Source organism: Leucoraja erinacea, chromosome 14 (genome assembly GCF_028641065.1).
Source record: "Leucoraja erinacea ecotype New England chromosome 14, Leri_hhj_1, whole genome shotgun sequence".
In the NCBI taxonomy this organism is placed as follows: Eukaryota; Metazoa; Chordata; class Chondrichthyes; order Rajiformes; family Rajidae; genus Leucoraja; species Leucoraja erinaceus.
In genome coordinates this window covers 15,180,960-15,199,903 of record NC_073390.1, presented here as the reverse complement: position 1 = coordinate 15,199,903, position 18,944 = coordinate 15,180,960, and the positions used below count along the sequence as shown (strand labels likewise).

Genomic DNA, 18,944 nt, shown 5'->3' with positions numbered 1-18,944 from the left:
TGTTTCATGCAAACATAGAAAAGTAAATACTGAGATCCTAAAACCCATGTTTTGGCCAGGTTGCTGTGAAAATTCATTTGAACTATTTTACTGCTAATTGGCAGAAGATATTGTCAATTGATGCATCACCACAAGAGAATGTGATGTTCACTGTTGTATTTTAGGCTAAGTGTATGCACATTTTATTTTATTTACCATTTTCTACCTTCTTAGCCGGCTTCTAGCTCAGCATCCATTTCTGGGTTTCCGTCCCCAAATTCTCTGACGACAGAAAATAATATGCAGCCCTTCAAAACTGATGAGCAACAAAAGCAGAGATGGGTACCAGGAGTACAAGTGACACGAGTCAGGAAAGGTAACCAGTGGAATGAACTTGGTTAAACTTCATGGTTATGGTTAAATTGTTTAATGGAATATTTGAATTAAAATCAACACCGGGTGTTTCAAAGATGCCTGCAATCTTCGTATGTCACAACCCATTTAGAATTTCTTAAGTTTTAGTCAGTTTTGAAAACATGGGTACATCTGACAAATGTTGATGTGCATATTCGTATCAATACTTAATTCTATCCAAAATCTTGCTTCTGATAGAATTAAGTGTTGATACAAATGTGTTTTTATTGAAAAATGGTATTTCATTTAATTACTGATTGTGAGAAACCTGCTGTTGGAAAGTAATAGAATATGAAATATGTTTGTTTCTTTATATTGTTTTGATGTGTTAATCTACACTTGTGAAGGTGAATAAGTACAAATATAATGGCCTCCTTTGTGTTGTATATTAACAATGATTCATTTAATCATATAGCATGCGAGGCCCATTTGTACGTGTTTGACCCATATCCCTCTAAACCTTTCCAATCCACATACTATGCAAATGTCTTTCAAAGCTTGTTGTACCTGCCTCAACCATTCCTACAGCAGCTCGTTTTGTTCATATACTACTGTCTGTATTGAAAATGTTGTCACTTGGGTTCCCATTAAATCTTTCTCCTTTCACCTTAAATCTATGCCTTCTCGTTCTTGATTCCTCACCGCTAGGAAAAGGACTAGCTGCGTTCACCCCATCTATGCAGTCATGATTTTATGCACCTTTATAAGAGCGGACCTCAGTCTGCTATGCTTCAAGGAATGAAGTCGAAACTGCCCAAATTTCTCCAAAAACCCAGTCCCTTGAGCCTTGGCAACATCCTCGTAAATGGTTAAAAATTTAATGGCATTCTTCCTGTAGCGTGGTGTCATATAACACAATACGCCATGTGTGCTCAAAACCATCTTGTAGAACTGTAACATAACATCCCAACCTTAATGCCTAGAGCCCTTGCTCTTTGTGGACAAGAAATGGCTGGGTTATTTTTCACATGCTCGGGTAGATACATTGACACTTTTCAGGAACCATTTGGCTGAAATCATTGATTCTGGAGCAGATGTCTTAATTACACCTACGATGTTAGAGTCCCACATCCTTTGCTGTGTTGTTTCTTTATCACATTTTGTGAATCAAATTGGCTAACATCCAGCTTCTTCAATGGGAGTACATGAGGAAGTTAAAATGGACAAGCCACTCAGCATTTCTGTCTGAACTTGGGTGGTCATTGGAACTTTTATGTTGGTCCCTTCCGACATTGACGATGGAAATGTTCTAGGTGCTGCCTCCTCCTGATTAGCCATTTATTGTCAACACCCACTCATGGCTACATATCTTTTCTCTTATACTTTGTTTGTCATAAACTGCTAAATTGTGTATTTGTTTTCCAGATTTTAGTAACGCCTTCGCACGTGTAGCATTAAATTATCTTGTTTATCGACTTGTGCCATTGAGTTTCCCACTTTTATATTTCTTCCCGTATCTGTAGCTAAGAGATTCTGTTCAATTTTAATATACCAATACTCAATGCAAATGAAATGTTCCTGTCGTCTGTATATTAGCATTATTTTATAGAGGTTGTATTTTGAGAATTAAAGCTCATCATCTTGCATCCACTAGCTGAAGAGGACAACTGTGAAAATTTCAACACAAGAATTTGGGGTCCTGAAAACTCAGGCCGGTCACAATCGTCCATTTCTAATTTGTCAAGTAAACAGGTATGTACACATTTTAGGATTGTAAATTGGAATTTGATGTTCTGCAGACTGGACATGGATATTACAACATTTAGAACATCAAACTGTGTGGAAACCAACCATGCTTGTCGATGGAGAGCTAGCAGCTGTTCTTGGCTTCACTTCTTGGACTTACAGCTCTGATTTTGCAAATGTGAATGTCTGATTCAAATTTGGCATAGATTCCAGCACATCTTGCCCACTGAGTTCTGCAGCAGAACCATGATGTGTTGCAGCGAAGGCTGTGATGCACAAGGCCTACGTTTTATGCCATGGAGGTCTAGCAAATAAACAGCAGTTCTAACTGCAGAGTCTCAACTCTTCCAAATCAGATTTAATCCTGACCTCTGTCTGAAAAGGACACACCATGCTGGAGTAACTCAGCAGGTCAGGCAGCATCTCTGGAGAACATTAATAGGTGATGTTTCGGGTTGGAAGCCCTCTTTAGACTGATTTGGGGGAGAGGGAGGGGCGAAGAAAGCTGGGAATGAGGAGAAAGTGCGGCAGATATTAGGTGGACACAGTTGAGGAGGCAGATAGTTGGAACAAAGGCTGGAGATATAAGCAGGTGTGGGATAGACTGATTGAATTGCAAATTGTGCAGCCAGAGGAAGGAATGAGGGAGGAGGGGGAGGGGAAAATAGGTGGGAGTCCAGGTAGGGCACAGGGGTGGGGGGAAAAGAGGAGTGAGGGTGAGAAAGGTCGAGGGGTGGGGTTGCTGGATGTTACCTAAAATTGAAGAATTCAATGTTCATACGGTTGGGTTGTAAGCTGCACGACCTTTGCATGTTATCCCTGTGAGCGCACTGTTTGTCCCAGTGCTTAACTTTACTACCACATTCCAAAAATGTGCAGTCTGGTAAATAATTTACCCACTGTAAATTGCCCCCAATGTGTAATGTTTAGCAGAATATGGGAGAGAGCATATGGAAAGTATGTAATGGGTTAGAGTAGGATTAGTGTCAAATGAGTGTATGATGATGGGTGCAGAATCAACGAGCCAAAAATATTGTTTCCATACTATTTTACTTCATGACATTATAATGGGATTACTGACCTATGAAAAAGTACCTTACTCACTTTGCATTTCTTTAATGTATTTATAATTCATATTTTAACATGAATTATTTTTTATTTTTAAGCATTTACTCATTTAAATCTACCAAAACAGTTATTTAAATATCTCTGAAACAAACCCTTGAAAATAATTAAAAAGCCGTGCAATTCACAACTGGCTAAGATTCTGAGTTTAACAAAATAATGCAAACATAACCAAATGTCCTTTTTTATGTAGAGCCAGCATAATTGATGGCTGCGAATTGTTTGAAAACACATTTTTCATTAAGCTTGGAACAAGCACAAGTGTGAGTTATGTTGGTTTGAAACTTTGCAGGCTTGTACTGGCAGTAGTAAACAAAGTATGAAAATTCTCAAGAGGAATGAAGACTTAAATGAAGAGAAACCTGCTGTGGTAAATTGTCTGTCATCTTCATCTTCAGCAGAAAAATGTGATTCCTCCACCAAGGTAAGAAGCCTGCAAGCTATTGAAGTGCATAGTGGATTTTCTCAGAGATCTTCGGTTTCCTCCCACACTCCAAAGACGTACAGATTTGTAGGTTAATTGGCTTGGTTTAAGTGTAAATTGTCCCTGGTGTGTGTAGGACAGTGTTAATGTGCAAGGATCGCTGGTCAGCGCGGACTTGGTGGTCCGAAGGGCCTGTTTCTGCGCTGTATGTCTAAACTAAACTAATGTGTTCAGCTTTAATATAAAAAGTCAGTAAAAATCAGGAACTCATTTCCCATCAACCTCTACCCTTCTTTGAATGATTGTTGAGGAAGTCAGTTTGAAAATATACTGGTTATGGGCCTGTCCCACTTAGGTGATTTTTTTCGGCGACTGCCGGTGACTGTCATAGTCGTAGTTGGTCGCCGAAAAACCGGCGACTGGACCCCCCACGACAATGTCTACAACAACCTACCACCCAGTCGTTGTCCAGCTACGGCAAGCTACCGACAACCAGCAACCCATTAGGACGTCCACCTCCGACAACCTACGTTCACCTACGAGCACACCTACAACAACCTATGCCCACCTGCAACAAGCTACGACAAGGTAAGACAGTTCAGTCGCTGGGACCTGTCGCCAGTTGACGTAGGTAGTCGCCAATGGAATTCACCAAAGTCAGCACGAGCGACAAACTACGTCATCCTGGCGACAACCTACGACAAGCCAACTGTCGCCGACTCGCCAAAAAGTTTTGAACATTTCAAAATCTAGCAGCGACCAGAAAAACGCTACGATTTTTTGAGCGACTGAGGAGACTACTCTCAACCATGTAGACGACACCCCGGTGACCATGTGTTGACAGCCGAGTCGCCTATGAAATCGCCTAAGTGGGACAGGGGCATTAATCTTTTTGTTTAGTAGCAGTATTAATAGATGTGAACAAGTTGGAAATTGAATGAGAGATATCAAGCAACTGGTTTGAGAAGCTGGGTGCCCGAATCCTGATCCTTATCCACTTTGCTGAAAGGGATGGATGTAAATTGTTAATGATAATTTATTTCAAAAGTATACTGGTTGAACGGAAAACAAGATTCACCTAACCAAGCATGAAAGATCATCGAGCTGTTGAATCATTTTCCTCAAATGTGATTTTAAGATAAATAGTGCAAACATGGTTAGCTGGTGAAATGACTTTGATCTCTATAGATCTGTTCAACTGTAAGCACTATATGTAAACGTATCTGCAGATGTATTTTACAAATGGAAATAGATGCTATTTAAACTTTTTTTCGTTTTCTCTTCCCTATTCGCCTCCCCCGCACATGTTCTGCTTATGGAACTTTCCCTTAATACTTCCCTTTGTACATTGAATCCTTTGACCATTTCAATTTGCTTGGATGTATTTAGATTTTTTCATTGAGAAAAGCATATTCCTTTATCAAATAATGTTCTCTCATTTTAGTTTGGTCGTAATGTCACTTAAGAGTGAATATCAAAAGATTTGTTTTTCAAGTTGAGTTTGGTGTAACGGTTTTGACAAGGCAAAGCTGTGCTCGTGAATTTTTTCATACAATGTTTGTTTGATGTAATGCTGGTTGTTGTGATGTTCTCCACCTTGTATCATGAAAAATTATTTTTCTGCAACAGAAAAAATTCTCAATGGGAGATATTTTGCTGGTATGGTCTATTTTGGTCTTGCAGGCTAATCTTGCATTTTCAAATTTTGTTTGGGTTTACAGTATTTACTGGCAATGAAGACGCACCTGCGTCGAAGACCCCCATTTTGAGTTGCTAAATGTTGAAAAAAGGCTTGCGGGATAGGATCAAGGGTTTGGTTTAGTCAGTAGAAAGGAAGATGTGGAACTTTTTCAAGGAGGCAATCTGGACCGGGGAGCCTCCATCTTCGCCTGTCCCACAATGCGCTGTGCGGTTCAGGTCTGAGGGACGGGGACTCCTGGCTCAGGGAGATCACATAACGGGGAGAGAGAAAGAGAGAGCCTGGGACGGAGCAGCCAACCACCACCTGTGTCGAAGGACACTGGCTGGCGGGTGGGCGGGCCGGCAGAAGGCGCTGAGGTGGAGGCCGGTTCCGCTGTCTGGTCCCGGCAGCCGCTCGCAGCCACCCAGGTCGGCTGCATGCCCTGCAAATGGCTGCAGTTCCCAGGTCGCCTCGCTTGCCCCGGGTCTGGCTACAGTTCCCAGGTCGGCTGCGTGCACCGGGAATGGTTGTAGTTCCCAGGTCTCCTGTGTGCCACGGGACTGGCTGTTGTGCCCCGGGTCGGCTTGCTTGCCCCAGGTATGGCTGCAGTTCCCAGGTTGCCTGCGTGCCCCGGGACTGGCTGCAGTTCCCAGGTCGCGAAAACTAATTGAAAACAAATACGCCTGCGGGCCGGATGAGTTCGGGTTATGGGTCGGACCTGGGTCGTAGGTTGCCGACCCGTGTGTTGGGCCTCATTGTGCCCCCCCCCCCCCCCCCCCCCCCACCCCATGTTTTAAAAGCGATTTGGCCTAAGTCTATCTTTCTTGGCTAACCTTCGGCCTCCAAGACGCAGGTACATTTTCGGGCCTTATTTTAGGGTAAAAAATAGCATCTTCATTGCCTGGAAATACGGTAATCTTTATTCTTGCTATTTATCTGTAAAAAAGCAATGTTTTTGCATCAGCACTTCAAGCTCCTCTTTGTGGTTCTGTAGTTTTACTTGAATATGTATTTCATGTTGCAATGCAATATATCAACAGATATCATCTGAGTTTGAAGAATTAGTTTCATTAAATACACCCAGTGGACAAGCAGGAAAAGATGCACAAGACTCTCAGCCCAAAGAAAACAAAGGAAATAGTGGGGAACCTTTATCCCCACAATCTTTTGCAATGGTAAGTGTTCTCAAGAAAGTTATATTGTTAACATGGAAAAACTAAAATGAGATTATAAACTTTATACTAACTATAACATTTGTGTATCTGAGAAAAGATAATTTCATTGTCCTATTCATAATGAACTTTGGCTCCTGGTCAAATGTTACAACTCTTCCCACTTTTGTCTAAACTAGGTAGATTGACCCCCCCATCTTTGCACATCCCTCATACTGGACTTTCCCACTTGATAATTTAATTTCATGCTTGTGCAATATTACATATTGTGCAATAAATAGTCAATTAATTTTCACTATTATTATAATGCACGTGCCTTTCAATGCCTTGTAACTGTTTATTTTGACTGGTGGCAGACCAATATCCCTCTGGGATACATAATGTGATATTGTATCGTAGTTTTATCACATATTACCGCCTGCAGGATTGCAGAGAGCATTGTCAGGTGCTCAGCTGCTCAGCTGCCAGAGGTTAGCAAGGGGATTGGAGTTCAGGAAAAGACAAGTGTTGTTCAATTGTTTAGTATATCAGTGACACTACACTTGGAGAACTTTGTATAGTCTTGAGCCCCTTATTTACGAAAAAAATATGTTGGCATTGAAGCAAGTTCAAAAGAGATTCATCAGACTAATTTCTGGGATGAGAGGGTTATCCTATCATGAGTGGCAAAATAAATTAGATATCCTTTGGAGGGAAATTCTATTGAAACATACAGGATTCTTAAGGATTATAACTTGGTAGATGTTGAGATGATTGGGAGAATCCTGAACCAGGGGCCATGTTATAAAATGTGGATGGTCCTTTAAACTAAGTGCATAGGACTACTCACAGAAGGTGTGAATCTCTGAAATTCTCTGCCCTGGAGTGTCATGGCAGCTGAATCATCAGATATATTTAATGAGGAATGAGATGCATTTTCCAAAGATCAGAGTCGCGGACTGGGGGGAACACACACAAAAGAGGCGATAAGGTCTGTGATAGATCTGCCACAATGATAATGTACAGTGGGGGACGGGCTTGGGGTGATGGTTTGCCTACCCCAGCTATTTTCTGATGTTCTGCATTTGTCAGCACATAGCTTGTGGCCTTTTTTGCCACAATATTTCAAGGTCTCATCTAAATACTACTGAACTGTTGTTGGAGTTGCTGTCTCCTCCACCTCTCGGGCACAGTGTTCCAGATTTCAACCACCTTCTGGGTAAAAAACATTCTTCCCGAAATTCTCAGCTTGCTTTAAACCTGTGCCTTCTGTTTACAGGCACACCTGCAAAGGGAAACCATTTCTAATTATCCAGCTATGGATAAACAAATAATTTGTTAAGTTGCACCAGATTATCAATTTTTGCATCATATACAGTTTAGTTTAGAAAGAGCATGGAAACAGGCACTTCAGCCCATCGAGTCCACGGCGAACATTGACCACCATTCACACTAATTATTTTGCATCCACTCGTTGCACAACAGAGGCAATTTACAGAGGCCAATTAACCTACAAACCCGCATGTCTTCTCCAGGTTTTCTTCGGGTGCTCTTGTTTCCACCCAAAGACATACAGGTTTATAGGTTAACTGGCCTCTGTAAATTGCCTCTAATGCGTACAAAGTAGATGCAAAAGTGCGATAATGAGTTAGAACAGGAAAGGGTGCACAAGAACAGTGCCCTGGTGAGTTGAAAGGGAGCACCGGATTTGGAACATGGTGAACGCTGGAATCACGTTCAGACAGAAGAGATTAGTGTAAATTGGCATCACGTTCAGCATGGACATTGTGGACTGAAGGGCCTGTTCCTATGCTGTGTTCTATGAGCCAGTTGATGAGCCATCAGGGTTTCCAAATAGTCAGATAGTGAATATCAGACTTTAACTGCAATTTCAAAAACAAAGCTGTGAATGCTGTGTAACATATGATATTCATCATGTACATCCATTCCATTTTGAGACAGCCCAAGGTTAATTTACTGAAAGAGCTAATCAGCAGATGAAATTTAACATAGCAATTTTTTTGGTTCAGTAGGGAGTTCCAAAATGTTTCAGTTCTTGTATCTCTTTACTTGTATACATAATAATTATTTTGAGATATACACAGTAACAACATTTGAATGAAATGTACTAACAAAATTGAAACAAAAAGAAGTGATGTAAGCCTTACATGTTAGGCAGCTTCATTGTGGAGACATTTGACATTTTGACCAAGGACTGGAAAAATTAAGACAGTAGGGGAGGAAGAGGCTGAGAAAATCCTCAAGGATCGGACAGGCTAGATGTAGGAAAAATGGTCCTGATGTTGGGGGAGTCCAGAACATGGGGTCACAGTTGAAGAATAAGGGGTAGGCCATATAGGACTGAGATGAGGAAAAACTTTTTCACCCAAGGAGTTGTGAATCTGTGCCACAGAAGGCAGTGGAGGCCAATTCACTGGATGTTTTCAAGAGGGTTGGATTTAGCTCTTAGGGCTTAAGGAATCAAGGGTTATGGGGGAAAAAGCAGGAACGGGGTACTGATTTTAAATGATCAGCCAAGATCATATTGAATGGTGGTGCTGGCTCAAAGGGCTAAATGACCTACTCCTGCACCTATTTTTCAATATTTATATGTTTCTAACAAAGGAAATGTCTGAAAAGGAACAAATTAAAGTTGTCCAAGTAACAACTGGCTGTTGTAAGAAAGTGATTCACAGATAAATTGAAACAAAGATAAAAAGCACATGTGTACGGAAAAAAATAGTTGTGGTGGGTGGGTGCGGACAGTGGTCATCGACAAATCCACACCTGACTCCTGAAGATTGTTTTTGATCTGTCGGATAGGTGTTTGGGGATTTTTCTTTATTATAGGGAGAATTCTTCTGTCATCAGCTGTGGAGGTCTTCCTTGGCCTGCCAGTCCCTTTGCGATTAGTAAGCTCACCAGTGCTCTCTTCTTAATGATGTACCAAACAGTTGATTTTGGTAAGCCTCAGGTTTGGCTGATGTCTCTAACAGTTTTATTCTGGTTTCTCAGTCTCATAATGGCTTCTTTGACTTTAATTGGCACAACTTTGGTTCTCATGTTGATAAACAGCAATAAAAGTTCTCAACGGTGATGGAAAGATTGGAGGAAAGACTCAGTGCTGAGAGCTCTCTTATACCTGCTTTAAGGAGGCAATTATTACGCACCTGACCAATTCCAAACACCTGTGAAGCCATGTGTCCCAAACATTATGGTGCCCTGAAATGGGGGGGGACTATGTGTAAACCTAGTTGTAATTTCTATATGGCGAAACCAAAATGTATAAAAATGGTATTTAATAAAATCTGACAATGTGCACTTTAACCACGTGATTTTTTTCTATTACAAATCACAAATTGTGGCAAATAAATAAATGATGGGTCTTTGTCCCAAGCATTATGGAGGGCGCTGTGATCTCCAATTTAGCACTAGTAATGTTGATGTTATAAATAAATGCAAATTGATAACAGAAGCAAATTAATAAGTGCTGGAGCAGGCATCAGCCCATCTCTCACTCCTCCCAATCAACAGAAATTCCATCAAGGTGTGACCTTTTTAATCGTTTGTTTAAGATCAAAGAGAATAATTTAAAGTTAACTATCTTTGCATGAAAAAAACTGGTAGAAAATGTAATTTATGCCCAGCCTATCATTTTAATCTGAGGAATCCTAAATGTAATATGCAATGTGATGTCTGCAGACCCTGATTAACTGTATGTAATTGAAAATATTCTTCAGCATATCTTAATTCACATTACCTTCTTGAATTTAATAATATCTCTTTGTCAAAATATTTCCCTGGTTCCATGAATTACTATTCTCGTCCCTAACAAATTATGAATTCTGACTTTTTCCATGCATCTTAATTATTGAGAACATACGGACTATTTAGAAAACCTTTGATAACATAACAAATATTTTTTTTTATTTTGCTGATAGAAAGGAACACAAATGTTAAAGGAAATTCTGAAGATTGATAGTGCAAATCCAGCCCTTGATAAAGAAGCTAACATATCTTCTAATGTTAAGCAAGAAAGCTCTCCAGCTGCTTCAGTCCATCACGAGAGAGCAGGATATGCCTCCCACCAACGACCATTAAAAAAACTTGGTAAGTTAATCACCATTTTCAACATTCATCTTACTAAGGATAAATTCAAACAAGAGATTAGGGTTGGTGTTCTGGTAACTGCAATTTATTACCTTTTTAAAAAAATGGAACCATAAGGAAGAGACCTGAAGTTGAATCCTAGCCCCTCACAGCATTTATACTTGTCTTATCAATGAGTAATGTGTAAGCTGAGTTACAACAGCTTTTTGTGTCTATCTTATCAATGAGTAATCTTGATTAGAAATTGGAGAACTGGTAGTAAACATTACAAGCAACCTCGTTTTTGCTTCAAGTCCAAACCTGATGTTTTATTGGAGACACTTCAAGTATCAACCCTTACATCATGTGAAAATACAAAATTAACATTTTGAAGTACTTGAATATAAAATTTTTTACACACCCTATTGCATGAAAATCACATGTGCCATCTTGGAAAAATTAACCTGGAAAGTGACACAAAAGCTGTAGTAACTGGAGCGTTATCTTCAGTTTACATCTGCAACTTCCTTTGTGCTTAGTGGTACTATTCACAAACTTGAGTAATCAACTTTGGAATCAAATTTAACCTTTACCTTTAATTTTCTTATCAGTTAGAATCAACCTGAGTCAATTGAAAATCTATTCTAATTGTGGCAAAGAAATTTTGTGAATCATTACAGCCATCCTACCTACAAAAGATTGATACGTGTAAACTCCCTTGCCAGATGTAAAACCAAACATGATGCTACGAAATGTCTGGCACTCTGATCAAAAAAAGTTGCAATATCAGTTTTAAACCCAGTCATTTGAAACCTTCCTGGTAGTTGACATACAATTGTGCCTTTTGGTATTTTGCCTACACATCCAGTATAATTGTCTACATAGTATGCATTTAAGTACCCATAAAATTTGATGACCAACTTGCACTGGTTATTGTGAATTTACAAACTTAATCTCAAAATGCTGTTATCTTCCATACACCCCATATGAAAAGGAAAAATGTGCAACAAAAAGCTGCTATCTTCAGTTTAAACCAGCATCTGCAGTTCCTTCCTACACATTGTGCTTAGTGGTACTATTCAGAAACAAAAACATATGTTTTCTTCGTTGGCCAAACTAGCTTTCTACCTCATCTTTTGTGGTGATTATGATTCCATGCAAAGGTGTGATTACATCAGCAGTGGAAGCCATTTACCACCTTTCCCTATTAGCATGTGAGACACGATGGTGATAACGAAAGATGTCTGGCACTCTGATCAAAAAAAGTTGCAATGCTGAATGCTTGTGACCGCTCATCTCCACACATGTATTGGAAACATAGTTATCAGTAATTGACCATGGCAGTCTTATTTGCCTTATCAACCATGTATAATTGTCAACATTAATATTTAAGCTCCTAAAGTTTGATTTCACAAAACCAAGTTGACTCTGGTTATTGTGAATTTAATGGCAAACTGTAATCTGTAACATCTGTAATCATAGCTTTTAATATTTTCCCTATGACAGATGCTAAGCTGTAATAGGTTTCAAAGGTCTTTTAATGTCACATTTACCAATTAAGGTACAGTGATATGCGAATTACCATACAGTCATACTAAAAAAAGAGCAAGACACACAACTATATAAAAGCAAACATAAACATCCACCACAGCGGTTTCCCCAAATACCTCACTGTGTGCAGGGCAATAAAGTCCAATCTACTTCCTCTTTATTCTCCTGCGGTTGGGGCAGTCGATGCTCATGCAGCCGGCAGTCGAAGCCCCCGCATCGGGGCAGTCGAAGCTCCCTTGTCGGGGCGGTCTAAGCTCCTGCAGCTTGAAGCTCCCGAAGTTGGTCTCTAACCAGAGATCAACAGCTCCACGATGTTAAAATCCGCTGGCTGTTGGAGCTCTGAGGGTGATCCCTGGCAAAGGGATCGCAAGCTCCCGCGGTTGGAGCTCCTGAAGTCCGTTTCCAGCAAAGGCCGCCAATTCATCGATGTTAGGCCGCAATGCGGACGGAGATACGATACAGGGAAAAAATTGCATCTCCGTCGAGGAAAGAGATTAAAAAAATGTTTTTCCCCCAAACACCCCCCCAACTACATAAAATGCCAAAGAACACTAAAAACATACATTTAACATACTATTAAAACTACAAAGAAGGAAGGGACAGACAGACTGTTGGCGAGGCAGCCATTGCTAGCTCAACCCGGTAATAGGCCTGTTCCTTCCTGTTTTCAGTCTCCCTTTTTCAATAAAAGCAACATTTGCTACAGTGCCCTCCATAATGTTTGGGACAAAGACCCATCATTTTTTTATTTGCCTCTGTACTCCACAATTTGAGATTTGTAATAGAAAATAAAATCACATGTGGTTAAAGTGCACAGTCAGATTTTTATACATTTTGGTTTCACCATGTAGAAATTACAGCAGTGTTTATACCAAAGATAATAGAGCAGAGCAAGATGCGCCACTCTGTGAAAAAAGCGTAGTATGACATGACGCCATTTTATTGGGCTGCAATTTACAATAATATTAACTAAATATGTGAAGTGATCGATGCTCTATAAAACACTTTTCCCTACAACACTGATTACATCAAAGATGATAGAGCGGATCAATCTTTGGAACGGATTACACCAAAGATACTAGAGCATTGCCCGCTGCCTCGGGAACGCCGACCACGGGCAGACGCTTGAGGCTCTCCCGCCGGCCGCCTTCATCTGGTATCGGGGGGACCGAGAATCAGTCCTGGATCAACTCAGGAGTGGAGGAAACGTCCTCTTCCCCCAAAGATACTGGAGGAGCCTCTAGTATCTTTGCTTTTCCCTGCGACCTGATGTAAGAGCAGATTGGATAACTGCAGTCCGTCCCCGCTACCAAAGATGTCGCATTTGGCATAAACAAATGGCGGCCGTGACGTTCCGTTACGTACTACACGTCAGCCCATTGGATTTCGGAGGAGTGGTCTATCTTGCTCTGCTCTATAATCTTTGGTTTATACATGGTTCCCCCCCCCCCCCCCCCCCCCCCATTTCAGGGCACCATAATGTTTGGGACACAGCAATGTCATGTAAATGAAAGTAGTAATGTTTAGTATTTTGTTGCATATCCTTTGCATGCAATGATTGCTTGAAGTCTGCGATTCATGGACATCACCAGTTGCTGGGTGTCTTCTCTGGTGATGCTCTGCCAGGCCTGTATAGCAGCCATCTTTAGCTTATGCTTGTTTTGGGGGGCTTGTCCCCTTCATTTTTCTCTTCAGCATATAAAAGGCATGCTCAAATGGGTTCAGATCGGGTGATTGACTTGGCCACTCAAGAATTGACCATTTGTTAGCTTTGAAAAACTCCTTTGTTGCTTTAACAGTATGTTTGGAATCATTGTCTTGCTGTAGAATGAACCGCCGGCCAATGAGTTTTGAGGCATTTGTTTGAACTTGAGCAGATAGGATGTCTCTACACTTCAGAATTCATTATGCATCAGCAGTTGTATCATCAATGAAGATAAGTGAGCCAGTACCTTCAGCAGCCACATATGACCAAGCCATAACACCCCCACCACTGTGTTTCACAGATGAGGTGGTATGCTTTGGATCTTGGGCAGTTCCTTCTCTCCTCCATACTTTGCTCTTGCCATCACTCTTTGTATCATCTGTCCACAAGGCCCTTTTCCAGAACTGTGGTTGCTCTTTTAAGTATTTCTTGACAAACTGTAACCAGGCCATCCTATTTTTACAGCTAACTAGTGGTTTGTAACTTGCAGTGTAGCCTCTGTAGTTCTGTTCATGAAGTCTTCTGCGGACAGTGTTCATTGACAAATCCACACCTAACTCCTGAAGAGTGTTTCTGATCTGTCGGACAAGTGTTTAGGGATTTTCTTAATTATAGAGAAATTTCTTCTGTCATCAGCTGTGGAGGTCTTCCTTGGCCTGCCAGTCCTTTGCTATTAGTAAGCTCACCAGTGCTCTCTTATTTCTTCATGATGTTCCAAACAGTTGATTTTGGTAAGCCTAAGGTGTGGCTGATGTCTCTAACAGTTTTATTCTTGTTTCCCAGTCTCATAATGGCTTCTTTGACTTTCATTGGCGTAACTTTGGTTCTTATGTTGATAAACAGCAATAAATGTTTCCAAAGGTGATGGAAAGACTGGTGGAAAGACTAGGTGCTGGGAGCTCTGATATACCTGCATTAAGGCGGAATTTAAACATACCTTAACAATTACAAACGCCTGCGAAGCCATGTGTCCCAAACATTATGGTGCCCTGAAATGGGGAGACTATGTATAAACAAACACAGCTGTAATTTTTACATGGTTAAACCAAAATGTATAAAAATTAATTAAATCTGACAATGTGCACTTCAACCACATGTGATTTTTTCTATTACAAATCTCAAATTGTTGAGTACAGAAGCAAATAAATAAATGATGGGTCTTTGTCCCAAACATTATGGAGGGCACTGTGTTATTGTCTATTGCTCCCCCCCCCCACCCCCCCATATCCAGGGAATTTTGAAGAAGTAAAACTCATTAAATATCAAGGTACAACTTTTTTGTCTGTTTGTTACACCTATTCCGGGATGTTACCGGTATGCTTTTACAGTTAAAACTTGATGCAAAATACCTATTTAATTCATCCATCTCTTTTTTTCCATTATTATGCGACTCACTTTCCACAAACCCCCCGGGGTTACCTCTGACCTGATTTTTCCAGTCCGGAGGTAGATTGAAGATTTCCCTTAGATATTATCATAGCTTGAGAGAAGGTGCCATTATTTCTTCCTCTATGCTGTCTTACCATGTGGTTACCCTTGGAGACCACCATGACTATTCTGCTGTTATTAGTACTTTGTAAGAGAACAAAGTAAAAATTGTATTCTAATTTTTAAAGCCTGCCAAATCATCATAGTAAAATTATTATACCAACAAAATTGTTAAACAGTTTCTTTTCTGTGGTCAAATGTCTTATGTTTGAGTACTTATTGTATCTTGAACATGTTGTTGCTTAAAATGTACTATTTGTGAAATTGTTTCTTTCTAGCTGCAAAAATCAACAAACCTCAGGGGACATTGGGTGGAGAAATTTCAGGACATTATCGAGGGCAACCGCTTCCTTTATCCATCCCAGTGTCAGAGTTGTTCATCACTTGTGGCAGACTTGGGTTACCGCATCCAGAGTTCTCCTTTATTAAGACCCCACAGGTTGGATCATTTTATTATGATTAATGATAAATAATGGTAATATTTTACAGTGCATAGGCAAACTTACTATTGACATTACAATTTGTGTGATTTTCTGTTGCTGACGCTCTGAGAAAATGAATGCCTGCTAACTGATGGGGAGATATGAATCTATTTTGGAACAATTGGCTAACTGTGATGCAAAATCGCCATAAATCCTGAAAGAAGAAAATGTTAGTTCTCTTTTTCAAATTACTTTGTAAACTAAAGGATAAATTGTTTCATTTTAAACTCTGCCTGTAACGTTTTACTGGAAACAAAATGTTTTCAATCAATGGGAAATGAAACACTTATAAGGTACTTTTTGTCAAAAAATAACAAGCTTTATTGATTCTCAATAGTATACCATTTCATAATATGCTTCAGATGTTCATTATGGTGTGTGTGTGTTAAGTATGAAATGTTTTGTACTCTAGGGCTTGAAGGTTTGCCAGGTGAAGTTGGCCAATGGTTTGCTTGTGCATGGACCTCAGTGCCATTCGGACAGTGAAGCCCAAGAAAAGGCTGCAGCATTTGCACTACAGCGACTGGTACAAACAACAATCAAAAATATCTAATCTCTTTACTTTTTGCTAACCAATTTTTTAATATTACCTAATAATTTTTGTTCAAACAGAATGCAACAGGACAAAATACACATCTCGGTCCAAACATATTTCCCGGTTATCAACCCATGACAGGAAATATACCTCCTCGGGCCATTCCACCATCCTTTGGTCAGGCTTCAGGTAACAAATGCCTGAATTTATTATGATTAACTGTGTACTTGACTCCACTTTGGTTACTTGCTTTTAGTTCTGAGTTGCCTACTGTACTGTAAAATTTACGATCTACATGTCAATTAATTATGGTTTGCAAAAATTCACAGAACTTCACCTTTTGACCAATGTTAGAAACTCTTCTTTCCATTTAATCAGCACACTGTTTTCTTTGCTTTTTTTTTAATGTCTTTGTATACGTAGCTCTGAATTCCCAATTTCTATTCTGCTACGCACCATTGAATTTAAGCTTATTTATGATGTAAAAACAGAAAATGTTGGAAGCAGCATATCTGTTGCATCCGTTAAAAAGAGAGACAGAGTTCATGTTTCAGGTCCAAGACCTTTCATCAGAACTTGCAACGTTAACTCGATTTCTCTTACTGCAGATGCAGCATGACCTGCTGACTGTTATTGGCATTTTCAGTCTTCATTTCAAATGTTCAACTTCTACAATTATTTTATTTTTATGTAGTGAACAAGTGATTAAAGTAGAAACTTGTTTTAAAGGTTATGCATTATATTTTATGATCAGTTTATAAAAGCTATCCATGACGGAGCTTAGGAAGCTCCCTAATGCCAGAACATATCATTCAGGAAAGCATCATGGTGACAAGGTGCAGATTGTTTTATATTTCCCCCAGTCATGGTTTAGTCAGAGAAATGTTTTTGGGAAGCAGATGATAAAATGTTCAGCCTCAAATACATTCTATTAAATGCTGTAGAGTCATACAACATGGAATCAGGTCCCTTAGCCCAACTTGCCCATGCCCTATCTACACTAGTCCCACCTGCCTGTGTTTGGCCCATAGCCCTCAAAATCCTTTCCTATCTATGTACCTGTCCAAATGTATTTTAAATGTTATTATAGTACCTCTCTCACCTGCCTCCTCTGGGAGCGCATTCCATATACCCACCACCTTCTGTGGAAAAAGTTGCTTAGTTTCCTATTAAATCATTCCTCTCTCAATTGAAATCTATGGCGTTTGGTTCATGATTCCCCCTACTCTGGGTAAAATACTTTTGCTCTATCTATTCCCCTCATGATCTTATATACCTCTACATATATACCTGTCATCTTCCTGCACTCCAAGGAATAAAGTCCTAGTCAGGCCAACCTCTCCCTGGAAAAAAAGAAGCATTGACCCTATGAATCCTATATTAGTGCACTTTGAAGAGTGTGAAGTCTCATGGAATGAAATCAGTCGTTTAGTTTAGAGATACAGCGCAGAAACAGGCCCTTCGGCCCACTGAGTCCACATCAAACATCCCGTAAACTAACGCTATTCTACACACTACAGGCAATTTGTAATCTTTACCAAAGCGAACTAACCTACAAACCTGTATATCTTCGGAGTGTGCGATAAAACTGGAGCACCCAGGGAAAACCCACGCGGTCACGGGGAGAACGTACAAACTTCATACAGACAGCCTCTGTAGTCAGGATCGAACCTGGGTCTCTTGTGCTGTAAGACAGTGACTGTACAATTATGCCACCTCTGTTGTGAGTGGTGTTGAAAATTAAAGTGGAAATTAACAGGAAAGGAGAGATCCAAGATATATTTTGAAATGTTCAAAATGTTAACATATCTTAAAATATGTGTTTGTATTTCAATCGCTAGGTGGTATAATGCCTACGCCACCTCATGGATATGGTCCTGTGCCTTGGCCAAATTTGATTCCTCCCCAGCTGTACAATAACTTTCAGATACCATATTCAGGAAATATCTGTCCTGGAGGAATGCTTATTGGTACTCATAATCAATTTGTGCCTTTACAGGTAAGTGGCTTCAGGCTAAAATATTTGGCATGATCTCTGGAGGAGTGAAGATAGGATGGATTTGAGTTGAAATAGGATGCATTTATAACTTTTGGAGAGATCACGTGAAAGAACAATAAAATGCCATCTTTTCTATGAATATCCCAAAATCGGAAAATCCCCACTGAGCTTTGATAAAAGTATATTTTTTTCATTAATATGTACATAGAGATGGACTAGGACCACTATATACATTCATGATAGATCCTGAGCAGTTGCAGAAGATTCTCAAGGGAGAGGATGCACAATCAGAAGTTGTGCATATTCACATTGACATAAATGGTTAAGGTGGAAAAGGGAATTAGTTCCTGCAGAATGGACATAAGGGGTTGGACAAAAGGTTAAAAAGCGTGACCTTGTGTGTAGTATTCCCAGGATTACTCCTGTGCCACATGTTCGTGAGAGTTGGTGCAGAAAGATAGGACAGATGAATGTGTGAGTGAATTTTTGGACCATTGGGATCTTTTCTGGGGCAGAGGTAACCTGCACAAGAGGGACATGTTGCACCTGAATTGGAGAGGTACCAATATCCAGGCAGGCAGATTTGGTAGTATAACTAGAGAGAGTTTAAACTAGTTGGCAGGATCCAGCACAGA

General features: G+C 40.1%; 1 protein-coding gene across 1 annotated transcript in view; it reads left to right on the top strand.

Moving 5' to 3' along the window:
* The window catches only part of xrn1 (5'-3' exoribonuclease 1), a 108,377-nt gene that overhangs the window by 85,116 nt on the left and 4,317 nt on the right, over positions 1–18,944 (top strand). The window contains 9 exon segments of the mRNA XM_055645670.1: positions 214–355; positions 1,988–2,085; positions 3,497–3,628; positions 6,350–6,484; positions 10,402–10,570; positions 15,572–15,732; positions 16,188–16,301; positions 16,388–16,499; positions 18,152–18,309. Of these exon segments, the coding sequence (XP_055501645.1) occupies positions 214–355; positions 1,988–2,085; positions 3,497–3,628; positions 6,350–6,484; positions 10,402–10,570; positions 15,572–15,732; positions 16,188–16,301; positions 16,388–16,499; positions 18,152–18,309 (1,221 nt within the window).